A 19,459-nucleotide genomic window follows, 5' to 3' on the forward strand; every position below is an offset into this window, starting at 1 on the left:
GAGGCACTATTTTTATCAAGAGACTTGGAGAAATGCTGTGTGGTAGGAAATGTGTGGCTCCCCATAGATACTGGAAGTTTTTCTCAGGGAACTATGAGAAAAATGTATGTTTTTAGTCAATGTTTTGAGGGCATTATGGGGAAGAAAATCGCTTGGGATGCATGTGGAGCACACCACCCTGGACTCCCCCAGATGTCTACTTTTCAGATCTCTGGGGGTCTGGTAGGGTTTTCCAGGAAGCATCCTACCCAAGCCAAAAAAGTGCAGCTGTTCACCATTGCAAGTGGGATGATACTGGTAGTTAGCCAAACTCCCCTGGCCCATTTGTAAAAACAAAGAATCAAATGTCCTCTTGCTTGCCATTGAAGGGATCTTTTAGTCCGCAGGGGAGCAGAAAGTCTGTTGAGGTTTATGGGGTGCGGGAGGGGCCTGAAGGTAGGCTGGAAAAGATCCATCCCATTATTTTATTAAAAATATATATTGCTGCCATACTGTGGGATTTCTGCCCCCCTCCCAGATTAGGGGTAATTACGCCATCTGCCCCCAAGCAGGGCACAAATACTGTTTCCACATTTTTATGGGGGTCAGGGCTTTGCTATTCCCATGCTTGGCAGCCCCCACCGCTACATTTAAAAAAAAACTTGTGTCTAGTGGGCTTTCTGCCCCCCCTCCCTTGGAGGCAGCTGAGGGTAACTGCTCACCTCGGGCCCCATGGGAAGCAGGAAGACTGTTTTCTGTTTGTATGGGAGTAGGGTGGGGTCATGCCAATCCCATATGGTTGGTCCTCAGGGGCTGAGATATGCCCAGGAGCACTGAAGTCTTGAAAGTGAAATGAGGCATTAGGCTAATTTCACGTTTGGTTTCTCTGAAATGTCTTCAAAGCGCCACACGCTGATCTTCATTTCAGAGAAAAACATTAAGTAGCCTCTCCAGCTTCAGACACTATGTTAAATGAAAGGAAATCCCTCTGGCGCTCGCACTAAAGGGATTTCCTGCCTCAGGTGCAAGGACGGCCTGTAGCCATCCTCAGCACTTGAGGACTGCAGCAAGGGCGATGGCTTGGATATGTCCTCTGCACGATTGAGTTAAGTTTCCTGTTTGGAAATGCAAACACAGGGATAGTGGTCTGCTGTCGCTTGAGGTCACCATCCATTTGGTTGTAGCCAGTCACAGGAGGCCATACAGACTGACCTGCCTAATGTATATTCATTAATCAGATCATTCTACCACTCCTGTGACTATATGTTGTGTGACGACGCTTATTAGTCTTTAATTTGCTTCAGACAATCAGTTACAGATTGCAAGTATTCATCGCACAAATGATAACCACAATTTGTGACCTGTGCCTTTAAGGTTACTAACATCTTCCACAATCCCTAAAGCCTAGTAATATCACACTCGGTGCTAAAGGATCAATGTGACATCAGGCAATCCACTCCACAAGAGCACCAAATACATCTAACATCTCTCTCACTCTCTCCTAGATTTGGTGCAGGCTGGTGACCGCAGCCCACAATTATTTCTATGTGACGAATTTCTTTTGGATGTTCGGAGAGGGCTGCTACCTCCACACGGCCATCGTCCTGACCTACTCCACCGACAAGCTGCGCAAGTGGATGTTCATCTGCATTGGATGGTGTAAGTACGGAAACCTGTCATCCCTCAACAGGGCCCACATGCTTCAAGCAGCGATTGCAAATCACATTTTTTAAAAATGTTGAAATCATCCAGGTCCTCATTCAGCATGTGCCTTGCACGAGTGCATGTTGTACTGAGGGGCTGTGTTTTTACAGCATTCTAATTGTCTCAGGCATTTGCCTCTCCTCAGCCTCTTTCCTTGATATCTTCTAGGCTTTGGTGAAAGCCGAAGGGGCCAGTGATCGCTGAAAGGTGACCCCTGGCGTGTGGGCTCTTTTTCACATTTGTGAACAGCCCCCCTCGGATACACTTCTCTGCCGCCCGTTGCTTGTCTGACTTTCGTGCAATATGCAGGACTTCTGACTTACTATATTATCTATTTAAATTGACCTGCATTAGACAGGAATATAGGGATTTACTAACTGTACTGAACTAAATTGTATATAGGGGCTGAGGTAAGCAAATCCCAATTATACAGTGAGGTTCACGTAAAAGTGGTTATAGGAGGCCGTGTAGCCACCAGCTAATTTTTGTAATTGCCCTACACCAGTTACATGTGAAATCCAGAATATTCCTACAGGTTTTATGATGGGCTTAGAAATTATGAAGATTTTGAACTGTTTTTCATTTTTACTTTGATAAATAGACAGTCAGGTCCTTGGATGCATGAGTTACAACGTTATGGGTTTGTTAGAAAGGTAAGCCATAAACAAGCTGTTTTTAATAAGGCACATGTAACGTCATGGATTTAGGGAGGGGGCAAGTAAGACGAATTTTAGTAAACTGACACCTAGAGAAATTCACAGTCGTTCAGAAAAGTTGGCCCAAATTTCCATTCATCACTTCAGGTTTGCCTCAGTGGGCCTTTAATAGTAGGTCGCTGTATGAGCAGGCTTGTGCTCTGAAACTTTTCATGCACTGGGACTAAATGTCATTCACTTCTTAGTCACAGTAAGACCAGAGCAGTCGGGAACTTCTTTTGTTACTGTGCAGAAGGGCCAGCTCCGAGCAACCTACGCGGGGCTACTTCCTTGTGAAATAGCGAACACTGATTGGCATATGATTGGTCTCCTGTCGTGACACTGAGAAATGGGCATTGATTGTGGGGCTTGTCATTCATGGGCCTGTAAGTCTGTCCATTTCTTGTTCTCCATGAATCCTGAGATATGATGTTGGGTGTTCTGTACCCCAGTTGTAGGATCCTTTAGTCGATTTTTATTAGGGTTTAAGTATTTCATTGGACTGTAGTTGTCTTTAATCTGCATTCCATCTTTAGTACAGACACTTAGGGATGGGGGCTCAAACGCCAGGAGAATATAATCAAGATCCGGGTTTTCAAAGCCATAATTAATTTACATTTCTGCCTGCGGAACAGACATGCGTCAATAGATGCTCAGCTAGTGTCATAGACTGCCTGTTCTAGTAATGTTGCCACTAGAGCAGGACAGGTGGCACTTCAGGGAAGGGGGTGATACAGCAAATGGTAATGGACGCCCTCCGCCCCAAACATGCCTAGATATTTTTCAACTTTTCTCAAATCATTTATAGCCCTGTGAAGTTAATCCTGAAAAGAGCAGGAGTAGATACCTCAGGGGGTGTAAGACAAAAGGGGCACACCCCTGTTTTGCATAGAAGTGTTGATATACTGATTTCTCCATTAAGAAAAGGAAGTTAACTAATGTACTTCTCTCATTTCTGGCATGTGTGTGTCCCTGTCAACTGCCCGCCTGCTGTGCGATCTGCTGGATTACTCATGATGGACAGAGATATCCACACGTACCTGACTGGTTTTCTATTAATCACAAATAAATCAACTCATAAGTGTCCGTCTATGCAGCATAGAATCATGTCCTTTTGTTAATTGTGCTGATATTTCTCTGATGTACAGTATGTCCTGATTGCACTCGTGTCTGATTCAGAGAAGAGAAGCTTTGTTTTTCCTCTGCCCAGGTTCATGCAGCGGAATATGTGCAGTGATAGAGTTTAAGGTGGATGTGGAGGGTGTATTCTTCAGTCTTCGTTTGGTTCTTGTAACATATTTGTGTCTGAGTAGTTGATTGAGACATTTTAGAGCTTCCTGTCCTAATTGCCATCTGCTCTTTTGATGCTATCTCTCCCCTGGAGGTTAATTAAAAGGAGAGGAGCTGGACAGTTTCCTGAGATTTTCCTGCTCTAGTGCAGTCCTTTTTAGGTCGAGCCTATGCCAGTGCGCATGCCCTGCTCTGGCGATCTGCTGTAGTAGAGTATGAAAGATAAACCCTGCCCATATTTTTCAGTGACTTGTGTCATTGTCCTTCGAAATTGCTGCCTTCTGATTCTGTAATTAGCTTGTTAGTCCCTCCCTCCTTAGTACAGCCTTGTCTTCATTTGTAACCTCCATGGCTACTGGCCCCTTTACTTTGGTTGCTACACAGTACGTCATTTTAAGCACTACTATCTTTCATGAGTTTTACTATAGCAGCCATTACATGCTTTCCTGCAACATTCAGCACGCAATGCGGGCTTTAATTTTACAAGCACAGGCGCCCTGCATGATAGCGGCTGAAGGGTAACAGAGTAGCGGGGATCCTGGCAGACACCATAGGAAGTGAGTATCCGCAGCCCACTGGGCGAGCACGCAGCCGAGCCAGGGACGCAATCTGCCCTAGAATTCAAATAAAATAATGCCAAAACTTGCCATTTTAATAACATGAGAGGATGTCGTTTGCATTGCATAGGGAAGCGTAGCAAGCGTAGGAAAGCGTCTGCAAAGCGTAGGAAATCAATAAAGGGGGGACCTTCAGGCCGAAGTTACATCCATAACATTTTAGATCTCGTGATACACTATGGTTGTCTGACCCTTCTTTCTAGCCATGGTACATACCTATCAATGTAAAGACACCTATCAGGCTATAGTTCTACCATGGTTTTGAAGGCCTTTTGATGCCTACATGCAGGGCCAGACTGGGAACCGCAACCCGCCCTGGCAAAGTGCTTGGTCGCCCTGGGGTTGGAGGTGTCGCTGAGCTCTTTACCGGGGCCAGTTTTCGGCCGATTTTGGTACAGGGCCGATTTTGCAGGCCTGTAACAAAAACGGCCTCCACCCGTGCGGCGCACCGGGGGATTGTCCGGTGCCCGCTATGGCCAGTCCGGCCCTGCCTACACGGATCCAACGCTGTTGGATATCCTGCGCATATTTTCATGTGTAGATTAAAATTCACTCACCACTTGGATCCGTAGATTTGACCCTGCTGCCTATTATTATCATTATTGCTGGATTCAACTTTTGTATTTCGCTTTAGAAATGCCTTTTTGTGGTTCTTTGTAGGCCTCATGCCTCGTTGCACTGCCATCTGCCAAACAGCATGCCTTTTACTTTTTACATTTTACAATTGATTATGCTGGCAGCATTAGTGTTGGATTCATTGTAGGCATTTTGTTTTAAAACTGTGTTTTAGGGGTCTTGGATTGTTGATTAAGAAGCCTCACTGCTCTGTTACCTGCCTGGGCAGTATGCACATCACTTCACTTTCAAAATGTTTATGACGTTACAGCCATTATTTTTTAAGTAGCTGTTGTAGATGATGTACTGTAGTTTTATGTTTTTTTTTTAAATAAAATTGAATAAAGATACAATGATGATGACTAAGTTTGGGTTATAGGTGGTGATTTTAAGAGGCATGCACTGTAAAATATAGAACAATGGATACTTTTGCCGAACTACTATTACATACGGAGATAATGTGTTTCAGTTTACATACCAGAGAACTATGGGGCATATTATCAAGCCTGGGCGATAAAATTATCGAACTTTCTCGGCAGGAAACTGCCGATAAAGTGGCGATAATGGGCTTGATAATATGCTCTATGGAACTCCAATCGAAGCTCATGTTAGATGTCCTTCACATTTAACATGAGCTTCGATTAGAATTCCATAAAGCATATTATCAAGCCCATTTTCGCCACTTTATCGGCAGTTTCCTGCCGATAAAGTGGCGATAATTTTATCGCCCAGGCTTGATAATATGCCCCTATGTTTTTATAAATTTGAGATGCATCTCGAGCAGGGCTGGGTGCTTGCTGTTGATGTGAGCCAAATAAGATAGTGCAGAGGATAGCGAATGAGACTTTAAGAGACGGGTCACAGGAGCGGTTGTAGCCCTCGTGTATTAGAGCAGGGGCGGAGCAGCCTTTCAAGCAGCTTTGATATGTCAGCTGTAGTAGTAGTGTACAGAAGAAAACATCATGTCCCTTCACTACTCCCTCTTGATAGGTGTAATGCAGGAAGGATTTACCAAAGGATTTTATTGTTGGGTTTTAATGTTTTGTGTTGATTGATGTGTGCTAGTTGTCTTCAATCTGCGGTTTGCTAGAATTTTATACACATGTCTTCCCGTGAGGGAGTTCAGACGTAGATCCCTTGTTCTCTGCCACTGCAGACTCAAGCTGCTCCTTGTTGGTTTGACACCTCTTCCCAACCAGGCATTAGGATTTGAGGTTGTTTGCTTATCCACTTCAGAGAGTATGTGGCCTAGAAGTGTATTTTAGCCTGCAATGTTAGTTATGGTGAAACCAGTTTGCATATAGCTATTCCCATGCATCTTTCAAAAGGCACACCTAGAAATGATGAACTTGTGTACTCCAGGCACATAAAATCACTTTCATATTTTTCGCTATACTAATTCACCACTAAGCCCTTATGGGTTCCGAAGAAGTGCGCTACTCACCGAAAAAATAAAACTTCAATCCCCCATCAGGGCGTTGCAAGTACTATATACCTAGGGCCCGATGTAGGTAATCTCGATTTACCTACTCTTAAATACCGAATCATACCGATTCGGTATTTACGAGTAGGTAAATTGGAAGTAGGCAGATGTAGGTAATTTTTCTTTTTCAATTACCGAATCTGTAAGATTCGGTATTTACCGATTCGGTAAATACCGAATCAGTATTTGCCATAGATTCTTATGGGCCTTGAAACCCATAGGAATCAATGGCAAATACCGATTTGGTAATTACCGAATCGGTAAATACCTAATCTTGCCAGGGGGAACGGGGTGTCACTTTGACACCCTGTAGCACCCCAATGTCAGGCTTGTGTGACATGTGGCACACATACATGCCCTAAGGGCATGTCGGTGTGTCACATGGCACAGGTGTACATGCACAGATGTGCATGTACACCTGAATTCGTTATTTACCATGCAATAGTATTACATGGTAAATAGCGAATTCTTAGGGGCCTGTGGCACTGTTTGAAGCGCCACCTACATCTGCATTTACAGATTCAGTATTTTTACTGAGTCTGTATTTACCAATTCGGTAATTTTATCGATTCGGTAAATACAGATTTGGTAAAAATACTGAATCTGTAAATACATGCCCCCTACATTGGAAAAGGCATTTACCGGTCGGTAACGGCCGAATTCGGCCGTTACCGACCGGTAAATGCCTAACTACATCGGGCCCCTAATGTATTGCATAGCTAAATACTTATAAGGTCCCAAAAGTGAGATTGTTTGCATTTCAAATGCTTGTTGTATAATTTCACCTCCTTCACACATTTGACACATTAGTTTCTGTGATCCCTGTCTTAGAATTTGATTCTACACCAGAATAATTAGATTATTCCTGAATTTACAGCGCTGATCCCAGTCGCTGGCTCTGATAGTGAGTGGGCTGTGCTGTCTGTGCACGCGCCCCTCTATGCACAGGGGTGAGGATTATAAGTTGTGTGGTAATTGTCACATCCAGTAATTACAGGGTGCAATCATGACCTTGCCATTCAATACATTTAAGCTGGTCACAGCTGCCTGAATTTAATCGGAAAAACCATACAGTGTTTACCATAACATGCAGATTTTGGTGCACTTCCCCAGTAACTCAGATTTTGTCATAATTACTACATCTGGTGAATGCCGAAAACCTTGCTCTCTGGGTTTAATCGAATGTAGTAATTTTCACATGGTATACTTGCCACTTGGGGGGAAAAAAAAAATTCAAAAACTTTTTTGTACCTGATTTTAGAGTCAGAGTTGAGCGGAAATGGGGGATTGACATGGGGGAGTTTCCCTGAGCAGATTTTTTTTGTAGATTTATTTAGCGCGAACTAAACCCAAAGGTATCAGAGCACTTTACATGAGCATCAGTTGTGTTACAGACGGATGCATTCATTTTGTTAGGCACGCGGAGCTGTGAATGCTTGCACCCTTCCAGAAGGCAGAAGACACCTGTTGGCTGCATCTTCCGACCCTCTCCCCAACCCCAACACCCAGGAGCACCTGAGCAAGAGACCCAATAAACATCCCCATAGGCAATTCAACCATGAAAGATGATGCTTGCCCAAACATTGAGATCTGTTATATTTACTAGCTGAAATAATATCAGAATTTTTACAAAAAGATATAAACCCGTCTGCATATTTAACTTATTGTGAAACAGTATTGTACTAGCTGAACTAGTGTCCTACTACACCAGAACCAACCTTTAAAAGTAAGCCTTGATGGTTTGATCTAGCTGCCTCCTGATGGTCAATGTCTAACATGTATTGGCAAAGTCTATAGGTCGCTATTTTTTATATGTGAAAATGTCCCTTCCTAGATTGCAAGTTTGTGTGCATATGGGTTAGTGTATGAAAGTGCGAAATATTAAATGGATGGGTAGGGGCTCCATTGGTGGATACATGGTTAATTTACAACATGGTAGGATAACTCATTCATGCACTCCCTCACCCATTCATTCAGAAATCAACCTAAGAACGTATCTGTTAATGCATCACCCTATCCATGCACTCACTAACCCTTCCATCCAAGTACTCAATGTCTCACTCATCAATTCACTCACACGTACTTCCATTCATTGATTCATCTCCAACTGACTCCAATTCATTCACCAACTCTCCAATTGATATGTGCGAACTCCACAATCCATGTAAAAACATGTTCACTTATATTTAAAAAAAAGCTGGATATATGTTTGTCAACATTAGTGTGTACAGTGTTTCATACCACTGCATGGTTTTCTCTCAGGGTTGCCAATAACTTGTGTTAATGTTGTCAGTTTATTTGTGCCCAATTGACCGAACTTGGAAAAAAAATACCAGCAGTTAAGATACTATTTCATCCCACGTGCATTCCAGAGTTTATGGGTAACAAGTGCAAAATCGGAATCGCATGGAAGGGCATGGGGTGTACAGATAAGTGACAGGTTAAGGCCTTGAGCAGACTACAAGGATGAGGTGACATGAGGAGATTGAAAACGTTCGCAGCATGTAGGCACTTGGAAGACTGCGCAGAGAAAATATAATTTAAAGGGCAGAGCAACAGGGATCGGCCAGAGAAACTATATATATAGTGTATGATTAATTACAGAGTATCGGGGGGTGAAGGTGAAACAGGAATACAGACGCCAGTTGCGGCTGCACCGGACCCGGAGCAGTAGGGTGGGGGGTGGGTGGCATGGACGGGATGGGGGAGGGGGTAGGGGGCTTAGTTGAGATTTGACAAACAAAATAAAAAATATAGAACGTACCTGCCGCATTGCTCCTCTCTCGATCCTGGTCCGGTCCCGCGCTGATCACACTGCCAGGCTCCCAGATGCCAATCCCAGCCCTTCTCTCATGCTGGGAATAGTATTCCCAGCATGAGAGAAGGCATAGGATTGGTCTGAGCACCCTAGTTCAGCGCACGGACAGGGCCTGGGAGTTCGAGGCTTTTATCCACCCGGCTGTAGGACAATGCTTGATTTGGTCACAAAAAAATGTTGCTCATAGTTGTCGAATGTCACTCCATTATACTGAAATAATGAAAAGGTCACACATAAGCGATCTAAAACCTTAGCACCCATGTCTTCGTCTCACACTCGGCAGAAGTTGGCTACTCGTTGGGGACAAGTCATGGCATTGGTGCTTGTAATGGACACATGCTGTCAGGGGCGGCCTTTGGCATGTGCAAGCTGTGCACCTGCACAGGGCCCCCAAACCCCAGGGGCTGCCACGCCAATATATATCCTTACTATAATAATCCTCTGAGGATGGATACATATTTGCGTGGCGGCCCCTGGCAGGGATTTGCCGACCTCCGGCTCTGTTCCACTTTCAAACACCCTGACCCCCCACCGCTCTTCACTGGCCTCCGCGCCTGCCTTATTACTGGTTCCTGATTGGCTTCTTGTTTTCCCTACCCACTGCTGGCCCGCTAGTACAGGCGTATATAACATTGCAAGCAAAATGAAGAAAATTCGAGTACACAAATCTGGTTATTCGAAACGAAAGAGAAAGGCAGCTCAGCAGGCTTTCGTAGCGTCACAGGAAGGAGCAATCTGGGTCCTCCTCCTAAATTTTATCGTTCTGAGACGAATTCGGAAGGGTAGGAGCAGCCGCAGGTACTGGTCTTCTAACGCCTTTTCGGGATGTTTTATTAAAACACGTTCCTGAGCTCTGGGAGGCTCCACCTCACCCGGACCCCCTCTTCCGGGGCCCCCTACCTACTCTTCCTGCCCAGGGCCGCCATGAGCCTAGAGCCACCCCAGGTGCTGTTGAGAGCACAGACGGCTGTAAGCCTCACTGGCAATGCTTACTTGAACTGCTTTAGCTGTGACTTTCTTCCCAATTCCAGGGAGGCACGGTGTAAGTAAAAGGTCTGCGGCAGAAAGCTCCGCAGATGAAACTTCATTGGCGTTGGACAGGGCATTTATGTTTTTTAATATAAATCTGTTTTCATCACGCAAGTGCATTTTAGCTTGCCAACTTTTAGCGCCATGCAAATAAATTAATGCAATTTTTAAAAGGAAGTGCGTTGGTGAGTTACGGCTCATCCATTTTGGTAGAGAACCGTCACCCCACTAGGTGACAGCAGAGTTAAACACTTGAAAAATGAAATGATAATTAACCATTTTTATTATCATTTTCTTTTCTTCTTACCTGCAGTTGCCAGCGAGTGTGTCACTGGGCGGGTGGCCTTGCACTCTGTGCAACCGCAGTGGAGAGGAGGGGTGATGAGCACTACTACGCATTACGGTTCGGCCATATGTCTTAGCCGGCCAAACCGTCATGCTCACTTAGCATTTCTCCTTCCAGCAAAGGAGGGGGCGTAACTATGGTGCCAAGTACGGAGGAACCACCATGACTCTACGCACCGCATGCTGGCACAAAAAACGATGAGAGCGCAGAAAGATGGGCCTGGGCAGACGCATTGCAAGCAGTCTCTGGCATAACTGGTAGGGGCCACACAGATTCTGAGAATGGCACACATTTGGATGCCCACGCTGGGGGCCACCCCTGACACCACAACCTCCAGTAAACAGAGCATGCCCCAAATGACCCCGCAGACAGCGCAAGAACGCTCTAAATGTGGGTGTGATAGGTTCATGGTAGATAAATGTATGGATGATGAGGGACATTAATGCGCTGCCCTGGGTTGGTGTCCACCAGCTCTTTATGGGGGAAGAAATGGGGATACTGCTCAAGAGAATGAGATGAAGGCCAGCTGGTCTTTTGCTGACCCCCCTTGGTGTTTGGAACCGGAAGCAGACCCCCACCTGATGCCAGCAGTGGTGTTGCTTTCTCTGGCTCATGCTGTTATGAATTGTGTGTCTATGGAGTGCCGCTCATGCTGCTTGGGCTCTCTCCAGAATAATCGTTGATGCAGGGGGCCTAAGTAGACAAAATAGGACTGAGTCGGGGGGCCTACACATGTTGCTTGCGTGACTTATTTTCCCATTCCCATTGTCCATGGACTCAGATAGTGGTAGTACATTGCACTTATAGTTTTTCATGCCTATGTTTGGGCAGCTAGCCATTGCAGGCTACTCTGGGGTTGGAAAGTTAGGACCTGTTTGTTTGTTTGTTTGTTAATTTGTCTCTGGGTTTTGTAATCCTAGTGCTTGGGATTTGTCCTAGAGAGTGAAGGGGGCCGGGATGAGACAGGGTGCACATTCTTATTATGGCAGCATCATATGAAGAGTTTAACGTGCTGACATGGAACATAAGGGTCACGGAGTCTGCAGTCAAGTGTCACTAGGTCCATATGTTCTTGAAATGCAGAGCTGTCCTCATAGCCTTACTGCAGGAAACATCCCTTACTAAAATTGAGGCACTGCAGCTCCAACGTTGCTGATGGGGGCAGGTATATGCGACGGATGCTCTCTGGGACAAGGGAATGGATGAGCTGCAGCTGCATGCGGTATTCCAACTGTAGTTATCCATGGGGGACGGCAGACACTTGGTGAAGTGGTTTTACAACACCCTTAACGGGATGGGCAGGAAACCACTGCATGCCTTGTGTGCAAAGTGGAAAGGGGAGATGGGCTGGGGCATACTGTGACTGAGTAAACACAAAAGGTAGTGGAGGGCCTCAGGGGAAAATTGTTTTTATAGACCTACTGGTACCTTGTCCCCCAACTAGACAATAAAACACACAAGAGATACCAGAAGTCTGAATTGACTGGAGTCCTTGACTGGAACCTATAAAGTGTTCCTTACAAAAGACAAAACCAATAGGTTAATGTACAAGAAAAACATTAGCATGGCGTTAATGTAAAGACACACAGGAGAGCAAGATACATGATGCTAAACTAGAAAGTGTACCCATCAGCCCACTCAGTAGTGGAACTTCGTCATCTGGGTTTTTCTGGGGTAATGGTGTCCAGTATGCCCTTCCTCGGGAAGAACCTGAGGCTAGCAGATCATGGACCCCATGGTTGAACTTTCAACCATAGAAGATGACCGAGTGTAGGCTGAAGGGGCAAAGTTGCAGTGCTCAGAATTTGTGAAAAAGGAAAGGAAAAAGAAACATAATCCAAGGGTTAAAAATACCTAACTTGATGCCATAAGAAAACTTTATTGGGTCTGTCCATCAAAGTGGTATGGTTAAAAGCAGAGTGATAATAGCATGCAAGGAATTGCTATTCACCATGAGTGTAATCTGGTCAACATGTTTCAGCCTTTATCGGCTTTCGTCAGGACCTATGATGCACTACTGCAACACTTACTTAACGTGCTGTGAAAGGCAATCTACAGAACGAGTCCAATTCTCAAATGAGCAATTGGTGTATCTTCTCCCACTTTGTAGGGAGAAGAAACCTCACCTCACCTGGCAACCGCTCAGGGTAAAGGAGGCCACGCACTCTCCGTCGTTGCCTCGGTCCTGGAACTGAGCCGAGCTTTGAGAATTGGACTCGTTCTGTAGATTGTCTTTCACAGCACGTTAAGTAAGTGTTGCAGTAGTGCATCATAGGTCCTGACGAAAGCCGATAAAGGCTGAAACATGTTGACCAGATTACACTCATGGTGAATAGCAATTCCTTGCATGCTATTATCACTCTGCTTTTAACCATACCACTTTGATGGACAGACCCAATAAAGTTTTCTTATGGCATCAAGTTAGGTATTTTTAACCCTTGGATTATGTTTCTTTTTCCTTTCCTTTTTCACAAATTCTGAGCACTGCAACTTTGCCCCTTCAGCCTACACTCGGTCATCTTCTATGGTTGAAAGTTCAACCATGGGGTCCATGATCTGCTAGCCTCAGGTTCTTCCTGAGGAAGGGCATACTGGACACCATTACCCCAGAAAAACCCAGATGACGAAGTTCCACTACTGAGTGGGCTGATGGGTACACTTTCTAGTTTAGCATCATGTATCTTGCTCTCCTGTGTGTCTTTACATTAACGCCTTGCTAATGTTTTTCTTGTACATTAACCTATTGGTTTTGTCTTTCGTAAGGAACACTTTATAGGTTCCAGTCAAGGACTCCAGTCAATTCAGACTTCTGGTATCTCGCATACTGTGACTGGTCAAGATTTCTAGAGTACCCACAGAGAGTGTCCCATAACAGGCGCCTCAAGTATATCCAACTCAATTATCTTCATCAAATATACCTTAAACCTAGGAAACTCACAGCCACTTATCAGAGGAAGCCAGGTACTAGATGTGCCACAGAGGAGACAGTTTTCTGGCATAAGACTTGGTCTTGTTCCTACAGCTGGGATTTTTGGACAATGGTAATGCCGAAGCTGGCCAAGACTCTGCACCGCAATATGACCTGCACCTTAAAGATGTGTTTACTGGGGTCCTTCTCTAGGTCAAAAACCAAGAAACAAGGGAACAGCTTCATAGGTTTCGGGATAGTATTAGCCATAGGCCATGAGGGTAATCTCATTTAAGCAATGGACAAGGGAAGAGGAATGAGCACTGCAAAAGGCGGAAGTGAGTGGGGTGAAGAGCCGCCCTGTAGTGCCTCTATGGAGGGATATTCTGAATGCTTTCGAGAGTCCAGATGGCTGGCTGTACCCTCCTCCAACATATCAGATTCAGGGGCGGGAGGTCGGTCACCAGGTCCATAGGCTGTCCAATGCCCTTGTAGACACTGTAAGTTATCTCTTCGGAGACAGGGGACACACGCGTGGGACTGTGGACCACATCATGAGTTGGCTCCTGATTGGGATGTTTATCCCTGGCATTTTATGACTATGCCAGCTTCCGTATTATATAAGAGAGAATTTTGGCCTGGCCTCCTACACTCGTACGTGGCAATTAAGAAATTCGATAATCACGTAAACCCAAATGTTCATAATGTTTGGTTATGCTTAATGTTTAAGGTATGTCCTGTATCGTATTGAAAAGTATGCAGTAAAAGATTGTCCTTGTCAATTGTAGCATGAGGGGGATATACATTCAGAGATACTGTTTATCAGTTGGAATATGGAGAATTGAATACAAATATTACTGTTGCGTATATCTGTGGTCCCCAGCTTCACAAAGGCATAGTGTATCTTTCTACTGGAAGTGCTGTATATACATTTGGATGTGATAAAACATGATAAACACATTTTAAAAAACATGTGTTTAGGTGCTTACACTACGTCCTGGAGGGTCAAATTGTTTGTTGCTTTCTGCTAATGCAGAGGTTGGTATAGGCACCTCAACTAGCAGTGACGCTGCAAGAACTTCTCAGGAATTGGAAAGTGTTAGGGGCCACGGAATTACCATGGAATTACGTGTTGGCTTTCAGGACAGGCACACACTTCCAGGTAGGCCGCTCCCCCTCCGCACAGCACCGTCTGTGCCTCCCTGCCCAGCTGCCACTGCTGAGGAAGTTCGAGGTCCTCCTCCACCCTCAGGCTACCACCTGCGCCTCATCCCTGGTGGCCCGTGATAGGCCATAGGTTTGCTCATCCTCCATTGTATTGCATGTATTTTCTTTCATTGCTCCCGTTGTAGTGACTGCATTTTCATTGTTGTGTCTGTGACTGCTGTTGTCTGTCTCCCCCGCTGCCTGTATGTGGTCTGTGCCCGTTCTCTCCCTCTGTTCCCCTCGCTGCCCCGTGTCTCTGACCAGTTTCCCTTCTGCTCCCCTCGTGGCCCCTGTGTCTCTCTGCCCGTTTTGCCTTCTGTTGCCTAGATGCCCTTGCATTTCTGTGTCCTTTCGGCCCTTTCTTGTGACCTCTCTGTCTCTGTGCCACTCGTTTCCCCCCTTTTTTTGTGACCTTTCTGTCCTTTCTTGTGACCTTTATGCCCTCTGTGCCACTCGCTTACCCCCATTTTTTGTGACCCTTCTGCCCTTTCTTGTGACCTCTCTGCCTCTGTGCCACTCGTTACCCCCTGTTTTTTGTGGCCTTTCTGCCCTTTCTTATGACTTCTCGACCTCTGTGCCACTCGTTACAGCCTGTTTTTTATGTGGCCTTTCTGCCCTTTCTTGTGACCTCTCTACCTCTGTGCCACTCATTTCTCCCCGTTTTTTTGTGACCTTTCTGCCCTTTCTTGTGACTTTTGTGCCTCTGTGCCACTCTTTTCTCCCTGTTTTTCGTGACCCTTCTGCCCTTTCTTGTGACCTTTCAGCCTCTGTGCCACTCGTTTCCCCCAGTTTTTTGTGACCTTTCTGCCCTTTCTTGTGACCTTTGTGCCTCTGTGCCACTCGTTTCCCCCCGTTTTTTGTGACCTTTCTGCCCTTTCTTGTGACCTTTGTGCCACTCGTTTCCCCCTGTTTTTTGTGACCTTTCTGCCCTTTCTTGTGACCTTTCTGCTTCTGTGCCACTCATTTCCCCCGTTTTTTTGTGACCTTTCTGCCCTTTCTAGTGACCTTTGTGCCTCTGTGCCACTTGTTTTCCCACGTTATTTGTGACCTTTCTGCCCTTTCTTGTGACCTCTCTGCCTCTGTGCCACTCGTTTCCCCCCATGTTTTTGTGACCTTTCTGCCCTTTCTTGTGACCTTTGTGCCTCTGTGCCACTCTTTTCAACCCGTTTTTTTGTGACCTTTCTGCCCTTTCTTGTGACCTTTGTGCCTCTGTGCCTCTGGTTTCCCCTGCTTTTTGTGACCTTTCTGCCTTTTCTTGTGACCTTTCTGCCTCTGTGCCACTTAATTCCCCTCAATTGTTGTGCCCTTTTGCCTTCTGTTTCCTTTGTCGCCCCTCACCGCCCATGCCGCTGCGTCCTCTACGGCTCCGCCCCCCTGACTGCCTATTCACTGCCCCCGCCTCCCGTCTCCCAGCTGCTCCTCACTCCCACCTCCCCATACATGCGGGCTGCTGTGCGGTTGCGCTGCTGGTCCGCGGCAAGCCTGACTGCGCCCGTCCATGCCTGGACCGCGCCCAGTGCCAGAACCCCTGGTCCCCGCACCCGCCAGGTCGACCACCGCCACTAAGACGCCAGCACTCTGCACGCTCTCAACCCCGGACGGACCCACAGCTGCTTCAAGGCTGCCCCAAAATGCACACATGGTCCTTTCACCTGCCAGAACTGCAGCTACACCAGCCACAGAGTCGACGAGCCACCCACCAAGAAAGACCTCAACCACCTTCGATGCATATTACTGAACAGCCGCTCCGCACGCAAACACGCCGTCGAGCTCTGGGATCTGCTCAACACAACCTCCCCGGACGTTGCCTTCCTGACGGAGACCTGGTTGAACAACTCCTCCCCACCCGACATCGCCATAGCTATCCCAGACGGCTACAAGATCACCCACAGAGACTGCAACAACGGAGTCGGAGGAGGAATCGCCATCATCCACAAGAACAGCATCAGGGTCTCGACTAGCATTGATGACGTGCTCAGCACCACTGAACACATGCATTTCCAGATCCACACTGACCCCAACTCCACCCTCAGAGGCACCCTCGTCTACCAACCCCCCGGACCCTGCCCCCAGTTCAGCGACTCCATCGCCGACTTCATCAGCATGCACGCCCTGTCCTCCACCGACTACATCCTCTTCAGAGACCTGAACTTTCACCTTGAGAACAACAACAGCAACTCCACCACTCTGATCGACAACCTCGCCAATCTCGGACTGAAACAACTCGTCACAATGCCCACCCACTCCACTGGCCACATCCTCGACCCCGTCTTCTCCTCAAGCCCGCACGTCTCTGTCAGCCACACCACCGAACTCCTCTGGACCGACCACCGCTGCATCCACTTCACCTTCCAGAAACCCACCACACACCGCCGCACCCAACAGATCCCACGTTGCCGCTGGAGCAAAATCACCAAAAACCAACTACATGCAAACCTCGCTTTCAGCCCACCCACGAACCCTCAAACACTGACGTCACTGCCTACAACCTTAGACGCTGGATCGAGGACTGCGCCAACACCCTCATCCTGCTGAAGAAACCCCCCACAGAGACACCAGCAAGAGGGCCAGCTGGTTCACCCCAGAACTCCTAGATTCAAATCAAGCCTGCCGGAAACTAGAGAGGAAATGGCACAGTGAACAAACTCCGGACAGCCACGCTGCACACAAGGACGCCGTCCGCAACCACCACCACCTCATCAGGGCTGCCAAAAAGACCTCTTTCAAAGACTGCCTCGACAACAACGCACACGACAGCAAGGAGTTCTTCAACATCGTGAAGGAACTCTCCAACCCCAGCTCCAACACCAATGACATCCCACCATCGCAAGCCTTGTGCGACTTCCTCGCCACCTTCTTCCACCGCAAGATAGCAGACATCCATGACAGCAGCTTCAAGACCCAGACAGCCCCAACAGACAGCAACACAACAGACCCTCCGCACAGCATCGATTACGTCCCCTTGCTAGCCTGGATCAGCATGAGCTTAGATTACACCATCAAGACCATGAGCACAATCCACTCTGGCCCTCCATCAGACCCATTCCACACCACGTCTTCAACAAAGCAAGCAGCTCCATCGCACCCCACCTACGCAATGTCATCAATCTCTTCCTTGAGACCGCAACCTTCCCAGAGAGTTGGAAACACGCCGAGATCAACGCCCTACTCAAAAAACCCAAGGTAGACCCAAGAGACCTCAAGAACTTCCGACCCATCTCTCTGCTCCCCTTCCCGGCCAAGGTCATCGAGAAAATCGTTAACAGACAGCTAACCAGATACCTCGAAGAGAACAGAATCCTGGACGCTTCCCAGTCAGGGTTATGCATCAACCACAGCACCGAGACCGCCCTCATCTCCGCCACTGATGACATCAGGACCCTGCTAGACAATGGGGAGACTGCAGCACTCATCCTCCTAGACCTCTCCGCCGCCTTCGACACGTCTGCCACCGCACACTACGCGCACATCTCCACACCACAGGGACCCGAGAAAAGGTTCTGGAATGGACCACCTCCTTCCTCTCCGGCAGAACCCAGAACGTCCGCCTCCCCCCGTTCTGTTCCGAAGCCTCCGAGATCATCTGCGGCGTACCCCAAGGATCCTGTCTCAGCCCATCACTGGTCAACATTTGCATAGCCCTGCTCGCACGCGTCGCCCGACAGCACGACCTCAACTTAATCTCCTACACCGATGACACACAACTGATCCTCTCCCTCACCAAGGACCCCATCACTACCAAAGCCAACCTCCATGAAGGAATGAAGGCCATCACCGACTGGATGAAGATCAGCCGTCTGAAGCTGAACTCGGACAAGACGGAGGTCCTAATCCTTGGCTCCAACCCGTCAGCCTGGGACGACTCCTGGTGGCCAATGGCACTGGGGTCAGCCCCGACCCCCACCGACCACGCACGCAACCTGGGAATCATCCTCGACTCAACGCTCTCAATGACCAAGCAAGTCAATGCCGTCTCTTCCTCCTGCCTCAACACCCTCTGCATGCTCCGCAAGATCTACAGATGGATCCAGACAGATACAAGAAAGGCAGTCATCCAGGCCCTCATCAGCAGCACAGACTCGACTACAGAAACGCCCTCTACACGGGAGCTCCGACCAAGCTCATCAATCGACTACAACGCATCCAAAACGCCTCAGCACAACTGATCCTCGATGTACCCCCACCTGAGAAACCTGCACTGGCTCCCCGTCAACAAGAGGATATCCTTCAAGCTCCTCATCCAATCACACAAGGCACTCCACAAGACCGGCCCAGCCTACCTCAACAGACGGCTCTCCTTCTACACCCCAACCGCCAGCTACGCTCCGCCGAACCTCTCACTCGCCACCGTCCCGGGCATCCGAAGAACAACCACCGGCAGGAGAACCTTCTCCCACCTCACCGTCAAGACATGGAACATACTCCCACTGAGCCTACGATAGACCCAAGACCTGCTGACCTTCAGGAGGATACTAAAGACCTGGCTGTTCAATCAGTAGCGGGGTCCCAACCCACCCCCCTCTCCCCCAGTGCCTTGAGAACCTTGCAGGTATGTAGTGTGCTTAACAAATGACTGATTGATTGATTGATTGATTGAGTGGCAAGCTCAAGGTTTCCGAGGGGTAGGTGAGTAGCCAGAGATGGTCAATTTACCAAGGGGCAGATTTACAACTTCTGGCACATCTCTGCTAATCAGGAGGGATGCGCCAGAACAGTTGCGACACACCAAATCACCCGTGCGCCACCTTTACAATGCAGTGCACCGTGGT

General features: G+C 47.4%; 1 protein-coding gene across 1 annotated transcript in view; it reads left to right on the forward strand.

Annotated features, from left to right (window-relative positions):
- Positions 1-19,459, forward strand: part of LOC147716922 (corticotropin-releasing hormone receptor 1) — a 1,353,112-nt gene that overhangs the window by 1,114,025 nt on the left and 219,628 nt on the right. Inside the window, exon 6 of the mRNA XM_086919826.1 lies at positions 1,485-1,638. Within this exon, the coding sequence (XP_086775952.1) occupies positions 1,485-1,638 (154 nt within the window). The remainder of the gene's footprint in view (positions 1-1,484; positions 1,639-19,459) is intronic.

Source organism: Lissotriton vulgaris, chromosome 5 (assembly GCF_964263255.1).
Source record: "Lissotriton vulgaris chromosome 5, aLisVul1.2, whole genome shotgun sequence".
Classification (NCBI taxonomy): Eukaryota; Metazoa; Chordata; class Amphibia; order Caudata; family Salamandridae; genus Lissotriton; species Lissotriton vulgaris.